Below are 17405 nucleotides of genomic sequence, written 5' to 3'. Positions count from 1 at the left end.
GTGTAATGCTGGTTAGAATACATGGTATCTCGGGTGAGATAGAAAACTGGAGCTAAATTTGTTTTGGTGCGAAGTGGCAGAGGGTGGTAACGGAGGGTTGCGTTTCAGATTAGAGACTGGTAACAAATGGTGTGCCACAGGGATTGGAGCAGGATCATTACTGTTCATTATGTATGAATGATTTGGAGGAGAATGTGAGTGTCATGATTTGTAATTTTGAAAACGACACCAAAATTGGCAACATATTAGACAATAAAAAATGTTATGTGAGATTACAATAGGATCTAGATCATCTAGAAAAGTGGGCAAAGGATGGCTGATGGAATTTAACTTAACCAATAGGGACCTATATAGGGAAGTAAACTACAAAAGAGTATATATGCAATGAATGGCAGAAACCTGAGAAGTGTGATTAAACTATGACACCTTGGGGTACCAGTATTTAGTTCCCTGAACATAGCAACACAGGTAGACAGTGTGTTGAAGTAGACATAGGGCATGCTTGCCTTCATTGATCGAAGCACCACAGGATTGGGACGTCAGGTTATAATTGTACAAATCGTTGGTTGGGCAGCTTGGAGTTTTGCGTGTAGTTTTGGTCACCGCACTATAAGAAAGATGTGATTAAGCTGGAGAGGATGCAGAAAGGATTCCAGGAATGTTGCCTGGACTGGATCCCTTGACTTACAAAGAGAGATTGGATAGGCTGTGACTGTTTTCCCTGGGGCGAAGGAAGCTACAGAGTGACTTTATAGAGGTTTATAAAATTCTGAAGAGCATAAATAGTCACAGTAGATTGTCACGGTTGTTTTTTCAGCAGAGGCAGGTGGAAACTAGATGGCATAGGTTTAGGTGAGAGGGGAGGGGTTTAAAGAAGATGGAAAGGGTACAGAGAAGATTTACGAGGATGTTGCCAGGACCGGAGGGTCTGAGCTATAGGGAGAGGTTGAGCAGGCTGAGACTCTATTCCTTGGAACGCAGGAGGATGAGAGGTGATCTTCTAGAAGTATATGAAACCATATTGATTAATTAGTAGGACTGGATGTTACTATCCCTGAGAGGAATAGATCGGGTAGATGCACAGAGTCTCTTGCCCAGAGTTGGTGAATCGAGGACCAGAGGACAGAGGTTTAAGGTGAAGGGGAAAAGATTTAATAGGAATCTGAGGGGTAACTTTTTCACACAAAGGGTGGTGGGTGTATGGAACAAACTGCCAGAGGAGATAGTTGAGGCTGGGACTATCCCAACGTTTAAGAAACAGTTAGCCAGGTACATGGATAGGACAGGTTTGGAGGTATATGGACCAATCGCAGGCAGGTGGGATTAGTGTAGCTGGGATATGTTGGGTGGTGTGGGCAAGTTGGGCCGAAAGGCCTGTTTCCACGCTGTATCACTCTATGACTCTATAAGATGTGAAGGATGTGTCTTTCACACAGGGGACGGTGGGTTTATGGAATGAGCTGCCGGATGAAGTGATAGAGACAGGTATAATTATAATGTTTAAAAAACATTTGGGCAGGTACACTGATTGCAAAGATTTAGAGGCAAATTGGCAAAACAGGCAAATAAGATTAGAGTAGATAGGCATCTTGGTCAGCATGGACGAGATCGGCTGAAGAGAATGTTTCCAAATATTCACATTCCTTTATGAATCTATGAATCTGGGTTTTCCCTCAGAATTGACTGCTGTGCTCTTCCACACCACACGGAAGCATTTCCTGTACAGGTTACTCCTGCATACTCTCCAATTCCTTACTCTTATCTGCAATCCGGACATGTCCCTTCAGGCTGTTTTGCCATGCGGTAGCAAGGGGGATCCCCAGTGAAGGTCTCCCTCCATGGGTGTCCTCTTCCTTTACATCAAAGATTTGGGATGGAGAGAAGTGCACGGAGCAATACCCTGCAGGGGGTTTTAATTTGGTTCTTGGACTCCCAATCCCTCAAATATTTTTGTATCCTGGAGGAGTTTGTGTCTGTGTTTACATAGAAAGTGAAAGGTTTCAGCTCCAGTTTTTAAGTATTTGAAAAGGCGACTCTTCAACCTTTGGTCGCACTCCAAAGACGTACAGGTAAGTAGGTTAATTGACTGGGTAAATGTAAAAATTGTCCCTAGTGTGTGTAGGATACTGTTAATGTGCGGGGATCGCTGGGCGGCGCAGACTCGGTGGGCCGAAGGACCTGTTTCCGCGCTGTATCTCTAAATTTAAAAATCTAAACTTCAGCTCCATGCTCCTCTCCTTTGAACATCCCGTAAGGTGCCTGAGGAGGGCAGGTTGGTCAAGTCAAAGGAGACACTGGATAATCCAGATACTGGAATCTTGAGCACAAAAACAAACTGTTGGAGGAACTCAGCAGGTCATGCAGCATCTGTGGAGGGAAATGGACAGACGATTTTTCAGTCTGGAACTCTTCTTCAGACATGAGATTACCTTCTATTGGGTGGCCATTCACAGGTCCGGGCAGACCACTTCTTCCATTGTCACAGACAGTGCAGTCACATTGACACACATTGCACTGCCATATTTTGTGCCGTCATGCATTCTGGTGTGCATGTCATGCCATTGAATATTATCACACGCTGTGCTGTCACCTGTTGCATTATTATATGTCATACATTGTCACATGTTATTCTCTCAAATGGTGCTGATTCCAATGTGGCCCTGTCATGTTGCACTGTTTCGTTAACAAATGGTGCACTGAAACTCATTCCTCTATCAGCCTGCAAGTGTTGCAAGCTGTGCTGTCAAGTTGCATTGTATTATTCCACAGCCATGCATCGCAGTGTCACATGTCGTACTTTGTGTCATGTTACAAACCGCCATGTTACAAAATCACATAATGCATTGTACTGATGTAATTGTCAATAGCTTTTTGGCTGCCCTTCGTCACAGCTTGCACTCTCGTGCTCTCACATGCTTCACTGTGGCACTTTCACACTATTGTTACACAGCACTCTGTCACAAGTTCTGCTCTTTCTTTCACAAGGTGCATTGTCACACATGATACTAACATTTATCAAATTGTGTTATTATTGAAAGGTGCACCATCACTAGATTAGTTGTGTTTTAATTTGAATTTGATTTATATATATATATATATATATTCTGATGGAAATGGACACATTGTAAATATGTAAACACACTTTTATTTTAAAAGCTGTCACTTGATGTTTGGTTAAATTAAACAGTGCATCACCTTCATACATTGCACTGTCACATGTTGCCTTGGCATACCTTGAACTGAATAATATCACATGTCCTAGACACACAAGGCTTCATACAATGTCCTGTCACACTCATACTCTCCTCTTACATGGTGTGCTCCATCAGATTGGGTTCTGTCACACCATCTGAACATGCAATGTATTTGACGTACTCCCTTGCCGTGCCTGGCAGTGCCCTTGTTAGGTGGAACTATGTCTACCCCCTGCAAATTCTCACATTATACACCATCAGGCAGTGCACTCTCACAACTTGTACACTCCCACACTATACACCGTCAGGCAGTGCACCCTCCCACCTTGTCTACTGTCACATAGTACACTGTCTGGCAGTTCAGTCACGCGCCCTATCCACTGCTGTACCCTGTCCAATTCACTAGTGGTGTGCATGGTGTGGTCTCATGCTATGTACTGTCAGTGGTGCATTATCACATGGTGGGTTGCAACGCTTCACGTTATCATATGATGTGCTAACCTGCTCCTTGAACATAATGGTACTCTATGTTTGCTGCCCCTGTTGGTATTCATGACAGCTGCCCGGTTAATAATCCTTGTGTGTTTTGTGACAGGTTCGCAGTTCCCTTCATGTTCGACTCCTACTTTGATTTCATTCTGTCCATCACTGGAGGTAATTTTATCCCTTACGTCACCTTGCTCCTAGACCAGCAGGGAACCTGCCAGTTGCAAGCTGACGATGGATTGCTACATATCTGTTCCGCCTGCTGAGCCTCTTTGGAAGAATTGCCAGCACAAACAAGACTCTGCTGTGCCCCGTCAATTCACAAAGGGAAAGGCTAAACGTCGAAGAAACCACAACAGCTGATGCGCCCAAAACACATGAGCAAATCCCTCCGTCGTGGATGGAATTCATTGCCAGTCATCAAGGCTCCAGTGAGTCACTCATCTGCTTTCTCCCCAAAGCTCTTCCACCATCTCCATGTTAGGCGTGTGAACAACTTTGTGGTCAGCTCACTGGAATCATAAAATACAGGAAAGTAAGAGTTTCCTTACTCAAGATTTCAGTGAACCTGACATCCGGGTGTGTGAAGGTGACCTCAGTAAAATCCTTACAGGAACACATGGAAAGAGGAGCACAAGTAGGCCATCAGCTCCCAAACTTGCCCTCCCATTCAACACGACCACAGTTGATCTATACCGGTCTCAGCTCCTCTTCTGTGCCTATTCCCCTTAGTCCTCAATTCCCTGATCTGTCAATATTTATCCATATGATATAAATATATCTGACGATCTGGCCATCACAGGAGAAAATAATTCCAGACATGCACTACCTTCTGAAAGAAGAATTTTCCATGTATCTCAGTTTTTAAATGATTGGTCTCTTGTAATCTTGTTCATGACTCCCTGCTAGTGAAAACATCCCAATATCTACCCTGTCAAGTCCCCTTGAGATCTTCTAGATTTGAATAAAGTCATGCTTCAGTTCTTTAAACTCTAAGGAATGAAACCAAATCATCTAACCTTTCTTCATATGTCAATCCTGTCTGGTGAATCTTCTTTGGACAGTCTCCAATGTTACCATGTTCTTTTTAAAGTAAGGGGATCACCAGGACCTTATATGTTGCATAAGGTAATCCTTCATTCTTCGAGAACAGCAAAGAAAATAGGCCCCAAATTTGCTCCCTACACTACTTGCAATGTCCACAAAACACACCACAATTAGTCACCCAGGCGAACACCTTCTAAACTTGCAACCTTTGCTTTCTAGAAGCACATAGATGCAAGAAGATGCCGCCAGTTGCAGGTTTTCTACTCCAAGTCATAGACTATTCAGACTTGAAAACATAATTTCCATCCCTATGTTGCCACTGGTTCAAAAGCTGGAATTCCTGAACCAACAGCATGTACCTTCATCAGAAGATCTCAAGAAAGCAATTACTAAGAAGCTTTCTCGAGGATAATTAGGGAATGCGTCATTAAAAGGAATGCTCACACCCAATAAAAAAATGAAAAACGTAAATTGTCCCCATCCTTGCAGCAAATAAAATTAAACTTCAAAGAAGGAAATTATCAGAGTTACCAGCTCTGAACAGATATATTCCTGGAGGTTTTGGTGCATAATCTCCATTCATCAAGCAATCTATTTGCCCTTCATTGTTACATATTTTTGTTGTCCCTGAAATTTGTTTTCCCAGCTTTTCATCCAGCAATTTCTTGGAGATTTGCAATTCCTGCAGATTCCAGGCTATCCTGGAAGACTCACAGCCTTAGAGCAAGAAAGAACAAACGTTGTGCTTGTGTTTTGAAATTTCGATATTCCTGGGAAGATAATGATCCAGCTCCTTTGAAAAGAGCCAAACAATATCCATCATCTCCCACCTTAGCTTGTTCCAAATATGCAGTTGTAACCCACTCCACACCCTGCCAGTCACATTTTCATTCTGACAGCACCTACAAATGTATCAAGTATTCACATTTTATTATTTTACATCCGCATACATAGCACAGTTTGAACAGTAAAACTGCAAGAAATGCATATAATTTGCACAAAGTAAGGCTAAACATCTAATGAATAAGACACATCTATTGGTATTGATAAAGTGCAGAGCTGTGTTGCTTCACTTACAGTAGCCAAAGTGCTCTAAAACCTATAAGGGGATATGCATGTTATTCATTTATGGAAAATCTGTCACTCCAAAGACACTCCCAATAAAGCACTCAGACTCTGTAAAGGTACTTTTATCAGGTAATTACTGGGAATAAAAGACAAAAGGTGCTGGGAATGCTCAGTCAGCATGCCAGTTTATGTGGGGAAAAACAGTTAGCTATTTAAGGTCAACAGCTTGGCCATGGAACTTCATCTCGAAAGCCTGATCCAGAGTTATTGTTTATTTGTGAAGAGGAACAGAATTAATGCCAATGAGCATTTCAAGCAGTTTTTGTTTTTATTTCATATTTCCAGATCCAATATTTTGCCTTTGATTTGCAGGTAATTATTGAATGATTTGGTAATTATCCATTGCTGAATGTTTTGTATAGAGCCTAACTAGGACACATGAAGAGAGCAATCGAACAAGAACACGAGTTAGTGTCAATCTCCTGAGCCCATTTTCTTCAAAGCTAAATGCAAATTAGTGGTGATGGAGAATTAAAGCAAGTGCGATTTACGGCTTTCAAATCACAGCAGCTTTGCAAGCCAAAACTGATTTTAAACTCTTCAGTTTGGCAATGCTAATAATCAAGGCACTTATCAGTTTTGTGTGAAATTGCAAAAAGTGAAGATTTTCACTGCTGAACTCTAATATGTGTTACGTCTCAGTGGTTGGGCAAAACCCAAAGCACGAAGAAAACATTTACAAATTATTCATCTTTGCAAATGATTAACCCTTGCATTATTAAACATTACACCTTACACCAGCTCAAATCATTGAACGAATCCCCAGTTCCATTTACTCTGCTTCCCATCTCGACATACAGAAACCAAGATCACCCATGTCCCATCTGATCCAATCTTCCTTGCATTTCCAATCAATTCCACCATTTCTGACCATAGCTACTTCATATCATCACAATGTACCCACAGTCTTCATTCATCTTAATTGTTTTGCAACAAATACAGTCAGTTTTATATCACTTGTTTAACAATAGCACTGCAAATTTTTGCACTCTGGCATCCAAAAATTAGATTTATCATTAAGAGTACGTTGTTATCAATAATAAGATCTATGGTCGCTATTTGGTTCTGTCCGATTATAATTTAGGAACAAATTGCGTGATTTGAATAAATAATACAATTTGTATTTTCCCACTGACAAGTGTCAGAGCACTTTATCGGAGCAATTTTTGTCCTTTGATAGTGTTATTTACATCTGAAGCATGGCACATGATTGATCAGCTAAGTATGTGATATGGTCACGTCGTCTTCACCGCAGTTGGACAATTGAACAATATCTAAAGGTGGCAACAATGGTAAATTTGGGCGTGTAATGGAGTGGGTAGGCATTGCGCCTATCCTTAAGAGCTAACTGGTATTACACAATTGATGAATGAAAGCTCAACACTTGAAAGGATGGTACCAGATCATTGACAACTCAGTCACCCTTTATTTAAATGGAAGATTAATTTGGAAACAAGTCTAAACTGACAATCAACTGCGCCGGAGTTGGTTCTGTTTCCTTAACTGCGGATACAGCATTTGTCTGAAAAGAACGATCACACCATTTTGTGTTGGATTTTCCTGAGAATCTCCTGATGTTTATCTTTACCTCCCAAAATGTCATCACAATCGCAGTCTGCTTCAGAACAGTAATAACAATCTAATTCTATTGCCACGTGCCTGCAATTGTTGGTATGATCATTCATAACTCACGCTAGTCACTACTATGAGGAACTTAACCAAATCCATATACTGTATTCCTCTGAAAATATTCACTCTTGAAATCCTTTTCCATTGCTCTGGGAATTTCTGCTTGTTCGGTTTAAACATTTAATGTTTATGTATTGCTTATCACACAGTAGAAAATGGAATTTCGTGTGCACTGAAGAAGAATCTTTTATAAATAAATCAATGTCAAACAACACGGTACAAATTCAGCTAATTGCAAAACATGATGATGTGCTTCCTTTATGTGTTCCAAGGGAGATATTCTGGGAAGAATGATATTTCATTCTGTGGCCCACTGTATTTTATCAATCAGACCACTGACAGGTTCGAATAAAGAATTGCAATGCATAGAGAGACCTCAAGATGACACCATCTCCATCTCCGCTACATTTTTTGGGTATAAAGAGGTCTATTCCTGCAGTTAATGCAAAACAATTAACTATTACATTTTAAATGACATTACGTGGTCACAAATCCTTACTACAGAGCTCTATGAAAAATCACTTAGATTTAGAATGGCAGTTCTTTAGATGTAAGTGGCAGCATTTTTGAATGCGTCAACAAATTGTGAGTCTTTGTCCCTCTCAGAGACTTGACTGCATGTCAACAGATGCCAGTGCAGGACTGAAACAGCTCTGCTCTACCAGCTGCCCTACAGAGACCACCTCATTTGCCCCACTTGGATGAGTGTTCAAGAGGGCAAGGTGCCAATTTGAAACAAAAAAAAACATGGGGAGGAAAAACCTGCGCTAATAAAACCCTGGCTAATAATCTACCTCGCAACTAAAAACTAAAACCAGATCATCTGGTTACCATCATGTTGCTACTTGTGGAAGCTTGCTGTGCACAGAGGTTGGCAGCGGTGTTTCCTACACCGTGACTCACATCAAAACTGTAAAATAATTTGGGGTGTCATGAGGTCCAGAGAGGTGATTATATAAATGTAAATCGTCCTTTTCTTTCAGGATAAGAGTCCTCTTTTTGTTGGAAATTTTTCACCTATCCACTAAGAATCAAGAATGCACATAAACATACTTTCATTCCTGGATTGGCCCAGGTCTCCATGTATGACCACCGCTTCCACCCCTCACAGCCGAGAACCTCGGTCTAGGGGTCGGAACCGATGGCTTCTTTTGCATATCTACCTTGGACGGGAATTGACGAACTGATGGTTGAAAGGCCACTTCCGAACTGTCTCCAGCTGCTCTCCAGTGTTGGTGAGCCAGCCCATTGCTGTTAAATACTTTGGCTGACACCGGTGGGGGGGAGTTGGGCGCCGACATCCACACGGGTTCAGCGAGTGTGGTGGCTGACCGCGGGGCGATCACTGTGGGAGTGATGGTTGGCACTGGGGTTGAGAAGCGTCTGATCTCGAAGGCTCTTGGAGTCTTCACAGGGACATTCTTTGTGGAAATAAAGGATTTTTGGCCTTGTGGCGTGGTTGGAGCACATCCTGACCACCCTTGTGATCTCAAGCTGGATTCATCGGAACTGAACATGCCCGGATTTAATTGGTAAGGCTGACGTCTCATGAAATCAATGGCTTTTATTCCCACCTTTTGGTTCCCTCCTGGCCTCCACTTCTTCTCTGCTCTGGGGATTGTTTGGGACTTGCTGGCTGCTAATGGATATGATGGGGAATACATGGGGTTATAACCGATTGGTGGTGGAGCCCGGATGTTGGGAGAATATTTCCATGTAGCAGGAAGGGAAGGAGTGGGAGATGGTCCTCTTGGCTCGGAAGAGTGGGTTGGTACTGAATCAACAATAAATTTTTCCATACGACTTTGTCTCCTTGCAAAAAGTTCTGCCCCCTTTCCTTTCAACTGCAGGGTTGCTGGTGTGCAGTTTCCATTCACCACAGGATAACAACCGCCAACTAACTGAGGCTTTAAATGAGGCTTTGGGGCTACTGGAGGAGGTATACTTTGCCTACGAGCCTGAGACTGCATAAAATTAGAAGCTTCGGCTCCAAGACTCAAAAAGTCTTCTTCAGGTCCTGACTCAAATCCAGCTCCAACATGATCAGGCTTCTTTTCATCCAGGTTTTGTACCATGGAAAGAAGTTCAGGGTTTGGAGAGGCTTTTTTCTGTTCAGTCTTTGTAAACATCGGCTTCCTAGTGCTTCTGCGACGAGCCTCCTGCAAGATGCCAGTTTTTGAAGCAGGTACTGAAATTCGTTGCTCTCTCGTAGCCAAGCTCTCAGGTGGCTGGTTGGATGTCCAAGCTGTTGATGACGTGCTCGCAATGGAAGGAGCATTCACTACGGCTTCAGGAGGGGCTTCGCTCCTTTTCTGTGGCAGCAGTGTTGAGGAAATGCGAAAGGTAGCAGTGCTGGTGATCGGAGCCTGAGGTGGCGAATATGGAGTTGCTGTCAATAGTGACGTCATCAATGGTGGTGGTGACATCACTGCAGATGGTGGCGACATCACTGCTGCTGGTGGTAACATCACTGCTGGTGGTGGTGACATCACTGCAGCTGGTGGTGATGCCATGGTACAATCTGCTGACATTGCTGCGCATGGTGGTGACATCGCCATGAATGATGACACCATCACCGCCGGCTTTGGCGAGGTCACCGGGGCCAGTGGTGGCATCGCTGTGCATTCTGTTGTCATCGTTGTACACGATGGTAACATGACTGTGGTTGGTGGTGACATCACAGCAGGTGGAGGTGACATCACAGCAGGTGGTGGTGACATCACAGCAGGTGGTGGCGACATCACAGCAGGTGGTGGCGACATCACAGCAGGTGGTGGTGACATCACAGCAGGTGGTGGCGACATCACAGCAGGTGGTGGTGACATCACAGCAGGTGGTGGTGACATCACAGCAGGTGGAGGTGACTTTACAGCAGGTGGTGGTGACATTGCATCAGGTGGAGATGACATCACAGCCGGTGGTGGTGATATTAAAGCAGCTGCCGGCAAATAAGGGGTTCCCATTTTCATTGGCACTGAAGCTTTCTTTGGTTCAGGTTGAGGGATGGCATTCACAGTTGGCCTGGAGACTACCACTGCTGGAGGTGAGAAAGGTTTTGTGGGTTTGTTTTGCACAGCAGCTTGTTCCCAGGGTTTGACAGGAGCTGTATTTGTTGTACCTTGCCGATATAGCACTGGAGCAGAGACAGAGTGTACAGGACTCACATGGCTCTGCTGACAACCTGGAGTAAATGGTCTTGCTGTCCAATTTGCCACCCCAGGCAGGCCAGGGAGACCTTGTACGATGTGCTGTGAATGATGCTGCTCACCCGGCCTTGGCAAACTGGTCTCTGCATGTACTATTGGTGACAGATGCATTTCTGTATGGTAGTTCAATGGGTCCAAGGCTGGATTCCCAGCACATACAGCCGTACTCCTGGACCAGGCAGGGACTCCATTCATTGCGCTGCACCTCATCACTTCAGCCTCTGTCTTTGGTTTCATTGGTAGATTGTGTTGTGTCTGAATCGGAGGTTCCTCCAATACATAGTCCTTTGCTCGTTGTCTCTGATGTTCAAATAATATCACACCCTTCCCTTTGGTTGCAGTTAGACCATGGGGCTCAGATTTGGGCTTTTCAATGTCCAGGTAAGAACTGTCCCAGTCTGATCCCATTGACTGATTTGTCAAACTTTTTGCATCAGAAAACGCCTCTTCGTCAAATTCAGACTCACTGGTAGGCAGCAGTTCCCCATCCTCGTCCATACTCTGCTTCTCCTCATCTACACTTCCATAACTAACGAGGGTGTACTTCTTTGCCCTTTGACGGCGCTTCTTAAACATCAGAACCCCCTTTGAGTGAGGATTTGGTGCAGAGGTGAGGAGAGATGCGATGGTCTTGCATTTTGTCCTGGCCTCCTTCGCTTGCTTCTCCAGCACACTTTCACTCCGATGTAACTCTGCAATGTCAGAACACAAAGGAATAAACTAACAAGCTTCTGAAACATTACTGTGAACACAAGAGAATTACACATCCTAGATTCCAAGCGTAACAAAATAATCCCGCAGCACCAAAGGGTATTTTCTTTATTTAGCCTTGTTCAAAACAACAACAATCCCGAAGATATTCTTCATGTTATACTACATTGGTTTTAATCACAAATAGAAAGTGACATGGAAGACATTAATTAAGAAGTGATTAAAGCAATCAGATCTTTAAAAAAAAAATGTTTGCCTAAGTCTGTGAAGTGCTGGACAGTATCTCGGTCCAGGACAGTGAAAAATGGAGTGTGGTGGAGTGAATTTTCAGCCCTTATGGAGAATTACCATCAGAGGGGAACAAAGTAATGGCGTAAGACAGCGTGGAAATTCTTCCGATTCTGCTGCCTGTCATTAACTCTCAGTGAGTTGGTGCTCTCTGAGTCAGACTCTGGGTACAAATACCACCCCAAAATCAAAGCTCAAAAAACTAGGCTGGCTCTCCACAGGATACGGTTCTGTTGCAGTCTTTCAGATGAGGTGATAAACCTTCTATCTCTCAGGTGGTCAGAGAAAAAGAGACACGGCGTTCTCCCTGGTGCCCAGGGCAATATTGATCACCCAAATAATGCCAGTAAAAAAAGAAAATAGAAACTCAAAATGCTGAAAAAAAATTAAATGCAACCAGAAAATGTTGGAGATACTCAGCAGATCAGGCAGTATCTGAAGAGAGAGAAACAGAGTCAATGTTTCAGGTTGGAGACAATTCATCAGAACTCTAGCATTTTCTATTTCACTTACATGGATTACCTGGTTATTATGTTGATCATCCCTTGCCGAGCACAAAATGGCTGCAGTATATCCCAAATTAAAATGGGATTATATTTCTCAAACTCATCGCAATAAATTATGGGTTATCCCAATGACAAAGGACCCAAATCCTTGATGGCTGCCTTCCTCAGAAGCTGCATTGGTACTGGGGTATGAGCTGACAATGTCGTTACTAGCACAAACCATACCTGAACCAGGAGGGTATAATAGATGTCACACTATACACAGGAGTTACTTCATTCTCCATCACCCTGTATTTAGCAACACAAAGATTAATTATTTAAATTGCTGGCATTTATACACAAAATATTTCTTTCAACACTCCATGGGCAAAGTCTTTATCACACTACTGACATAAACTTCACAATGAAATGCCCTTTACCCTATTTTCTGAAAACGAAAAGACCACCTCGCAACCCTGAGAAACTCAGTGTATCTGCACTCTGTGATCTGAGTCATAGAGAATGCAGCATAGAAACAGGCTCTTCGGCCCACTGGGTTCCTTGTTGGTCATCAGCCACCTTTTTACACATATACTGCATTAATCCATTTTATTTATTCTCCCCAAATTCTTATCAGTGCTTCCAGAATCTATCACAAGGGGCAATTTCCTGTGGCCAATTTCCACTCTGCACATCTGGAACATGGGAGGAAACTGAAGCACTTGAAGAAAACCTATGCATTCACAGGGAGAACATGCAAGCTCTCCTCAGGCAGCACCCGAGGACTTGGGTCTCTGGCACTGTAAGACATCGACTCCACCAACTACACCACTGTGGCTGAGGAAATGCATGCAGACCAGGCGAATTAATTATCCCAGCTGCATTAAAGGATCTCCACACAGAGGCTGAGTAGGATTGGCAAAGAAAGAGAAAGCTGATTGCCCCAAGTGTCTTTGAGTAGCTGAGCAAAGGTAGTGCCCAAGATGTAAGATTAAAAACTCTGCTGCTCTGGCCAAATTGTGCACTACAGCTCAGATGAGATCAGAAGCACATCAACTGTGTGACCTCAAGCACAGTAACTACTGGAGAGACTCAATGGGTCGAGCAGTATCTGTGGAGGGAACGGAATGGTTGATGTTTCTGTGAAGGGAAAGTAATTGAGACTCTCAATCCTGATAGAGGATATCGACCCAAAACATCGACAATTCCCTTCCTTCTACGGATGCTGCCCACCCTGATGAATTCCTCCAGCAATTTGCTTTTTGCTGCAGATTCCAGCATCTGTAGTCTCTTGTGACTCCATTGTTTGACATTGTCTGTTCCTCCTAAGACACAGGTTAGGCACTGTGTAGGTGAATTGATGTAAAGGGGTAAACCACCTATTGAGGATTGATCACCTTGTGGTGTAAAGGGTGCACATGTCAGCCTGAAAACCTGTGGAATCTGCTCCTCTGGTGCTCTGTGGTATGAGAACTTAAGTCTGGTGGAATAATGCCAGAGGCAGGGTTTTTACAAGTATGTTTTCCAAGTTCACAATCTCCCATTTCCATGAGTGGCCTGTGAACTTCCCCAATATAAATCTCAAGTTACTTTTATTGGAAAAGAACTTGCTGATTAGAACCTCATCGGCCTGTTATTCCACATTTCACCAGTGGGGCCACCAGTGGCAGGAAGATATAACTGCAACAGGATAAATCGAGAAGAATTCATCTAAAATCGAAAAGGATAAAGTTTTTTATACCTTAGAGGTGGGGACTAAAATCCTTCAGTGAAAATACCCCCTGCCTATAGTTCTGCTTCTTCCAAGAAGCAACTGGACCTCACCTTGACTTTGTGAAAAATACAATGAGCAATTAGCAAGTATGTTTTTATTCATACACAGATTGTTACGTTACGCTTCTGAATTGCATTTAGATAGCGGAATAACTTTGGGGAGTCATAGACTCCTCCTCTGGAGATGTCCTATCTCTGACATGATATATTTACATGAATTTTCATGCTTGTTCTAAAGTGATGGAAGGTGCCGACAGTGCTATCCAATGGTACATACTCTCCATTTACCTCCTGTCTCACATTCACCAGGATTGCTTGGCTCCAGACCCCATCACAGACCTTGTCCCAACATGAACCTGGGAGCTGATTTCACACATGCGTTGAGAGTAACTGCTATGTCATCATGATAGCAAGTGTGGCATCAAAATGCTTTGTAAAACTAAAGTCAGTAGGCTGTAAGGGGGGAAACACTTCAATGGTCGATGTCATGCTTTGCACCTTCCAAGATGGTTGTGGCTGTTTGAGGTCAATCATCCCAGCCCCAGGAAAGCACTGCTGGAGTTCACGAGAAGCGAGTCCAAGACCCAGTCATCTTCAGCAGCTTCATCAGTGACCACCCTTCCATTACAAGAAAGCGCAGGATGTTTAATACCTTTCATAACTCCTCAGCAAGACGACCAGTCTATACCTCCATTCAGCATGGGCTAATAAGTAGCAGGTAACATTTGTACCACTGAAGTGTCAGGCAATGGCCATCTCCAGCAAGAGAGTGTTGAACCGCCTCTTGATATTCAATAGAATTACTATTTCGGAGTTCCACGTCATCTACTTTCTGGTGGTCAGCATTAGTCAGGAAATAAACTGGATCAAAAAAAGACACCAAGTGCTGGAGTAACTCAGTGGGTCAGATAGCTTCTCTGGAGAACATGGATAGTTGACATTTCAGGTCAAGGCCTTCTTCACGCTTTGTGTCATTTTTTTTGTAAACCAGTATCAGCAGGTCCTTGTGTCTTCACTGAACTGGATCAGCCACTTCAGGATGGTGACCACTAAAGCAGGTCTAAAGCTATGTATTATCAGTGGGTGACTCACTAACACCTCAACACTTTTCTACCATTGACAAAAGTGCAAGGCTGTTCAATGAATGCAACTCCGGCAACATTCAAGAAGGTAAATACTATCAGGGACTCAGCAGCCTTCACAAGAAAGACAACAGTGAATGAAGAAAGTGATTCATCATCTCTTTCTCCAGGCCGATTAAGGGTGGGCAATAAATGCTGCCCAGATGTCAAAAAACGCATGACCAAAATTGCAGAAGAATGTTGACAGGCTGGAGGCTAACATTAATGAATCTTCAGATGATCGAGGGAAAATCATTGTGCTGCAAGTTTATTGGAAGTATCCCCAAAACACATTTCTGATCGGCGTTTTAAAATGTTGCTGTTATTTTTCCATCTGACCTTCTATGAGGTAATCTCAATTTATTCTGCGAGAAAGGGCGACATTGTATCAATGTGTTCAATGCTGATGTGTTTGGGAAAAACAATTGCATTTATTAACTATTGATATATCCAGAATTACTAGGATATTGAAACATATCCATTTGCTATGTGTTCAGCTGATTTCATTGTGATCATTTCTATTGAAGAAGTATTAAATGTTTCCTTTTGGCCAGCTAATGAGTTGCTCTTTCTATAACACTGGTATAAAACCCCATAAGAACATACATGGAGTCCACATCTATTGAATATTTAAGCAAAGGCCATTTCAAGAGATTAGCTTATTTGGGGAGCCAGACCCCTCCTGGGAGAGGAAAAGATTTATATATATATATATATATATATATATATATATATATATATATATATATATATATTACTATAATAGAAGATTTAGTTTAACATGAATGGCAGTGAAATGGAAACCTGACTGATAAAAACTGCTGCCTGGAAATTATATTGCACCCAGATGGTTATGCTAGATGGTTGTGGTGGTAGGATTTTGTAACTGGATATCACCTGGAGTTGAGCCTGTTCCGGGTCAGGGGTAAAGAGGACCTATGATTATAAGCCAAGGACTGGGACCAGGAAGGGATATTGCAAAAATCAGGACCAGTAAAAGGGGTTGGCAAAAAAAAGAACAGAGGCCCAGAGTTGAAGTGTAATGATCAGGTGAGTGGTCAGTGGAAAGGAGGGGAAGGATAAGTGGAACCCCCATAGGATCTCATGGGATCATTGCGTTCACCAAATGGCACAAGATAGACCAATTTGAAGTGCAGGGATTGACATCACTTTGGGTGTTTGTGGCATTTGTCTTGGATAGCCCAGACCAATGGGAAGGAAGAACAGTTTGGAGATCAGAGAGCTTTTGGACCTAGGTCTTGGAACACAGGGTATATCAGTGCAGTGTGGGTGTAAGGCCAAAGTGTCTTAATCAAAATCTGCAGTATTAAGACATCATTGTCCAAAGGGGCTGTTCCCAGGCCAATTTAGTCCAATTTTTCCTGTAATGTTCCAAAAGGGGCGTTGGACTGGGATTGATGCATCCTGTAGCACAACAGATGCAAAAATCGTTTCAGGAACGCAGGGGTGAATCACTTCAAGAAGACCACGGTGTAAGTTCGGGAATTACATAAAATCACCCACAAGTTATCATGCTTCTATTTCACTTTGGCAAAAAAAGTCAATTTTAAAGCATGAAACACAGGGGGGAAAATGGGGCTCTTCAAAATTTGAAGGAGCTCATGTTAATTTTGCTACAACCAACCACCAGCAATAGGAGCTCTCCCTCTTCTCCCACCATTGTAAACACTGGAAACCCAAAACATTGTAAAATGTCACTGTTCCATATCAATAACATCCCCAGGGTTGAAAAATAAGCCAGATCATTTTTTTACGTTCTTAAAAAAAACCCTACACCAGCAGAGTCTAGCTGAGTAAATATTTGCAGTCACAAGGTGATGATTTGCAAAGCAAACATCTTTGGCTCAATTGGTAGTTTTGAAACTGTACATCTATCATTTTTAACTGTGTAAGATATACCAAGGTTAACACTCTTTTGAGCATTTGTTTCTGTGGTAAAGAGTAAACTGAAATTTCCATACTCTTGCATTAAATATTTAAAACATTGAATAAAATAAGTTGGTGCTGAAAATTTGATCTTCCATCTTACCTTGGGCTGCAGGCATGAAACCAATTTCAATTGTAAGACTTTTAAGGATAGAACAAAAATCAATTGTAGACCAATCACAGTAGAATTGGCTAACACTTTAAAAGTATGTACACATTCAAATACCTGCATAAATTTGATGCTTGCTGTTTTTCTTTTCTGCTTCTTCAGTTTGTGATCTCGGCATTCTGATAATCTTTGGAGTATTACTTTGAGTCCTCAGTTCCATA

The 17405-nt window shown here is 42.6% G+C and overlaps 1 protein-coding gene across 1 annotated transcript in view; it reads right to left on the bottom strand.

The window, feature by feature from the left end:
* Positions 1 to 5739: 5739 nt before the first annotated feature.
* Positions 5740 to 17405, bottom strand: part of LOC144610021 (synaptopodin 2-like protein) — a 13497-nt gene continuing 1831 nt past the window's right edge. Inside the window, exon 2 of the mRNA XM_078428475.1 lies at positions 5740 to 11442. Within this exon, the coding sequence (XP_078284601.1) occupies positions 8600 to 11442 (2843 nt within the window). The 3' untranslated portion in view covers positions 5740 to 8599. The remainder of the gene's footprint in view (positions 11443 to 17405) is intronic.

This window comes from Rhinoraja longicauda, chromosome 35 (genome assembly GCF_053455715.1).
Source record: "Rhinoraja longicauda isolate Sanriku21f chromosome 35, sRhiLon1.1, whole genome shotgun sequence".
Lineage (NCBI taxonomy): Eukaryota > Metazoa > Chordata > Chondrichthyes > Rajiformes > Arhynchobatidae > Rhinoraja > Rhinoraja longicauda.
The sequence above is the reverse complement of the archived record's forward strand: the minus strand, read 5'-3'. Positions and strand labels throughout refer to the sequence as shown.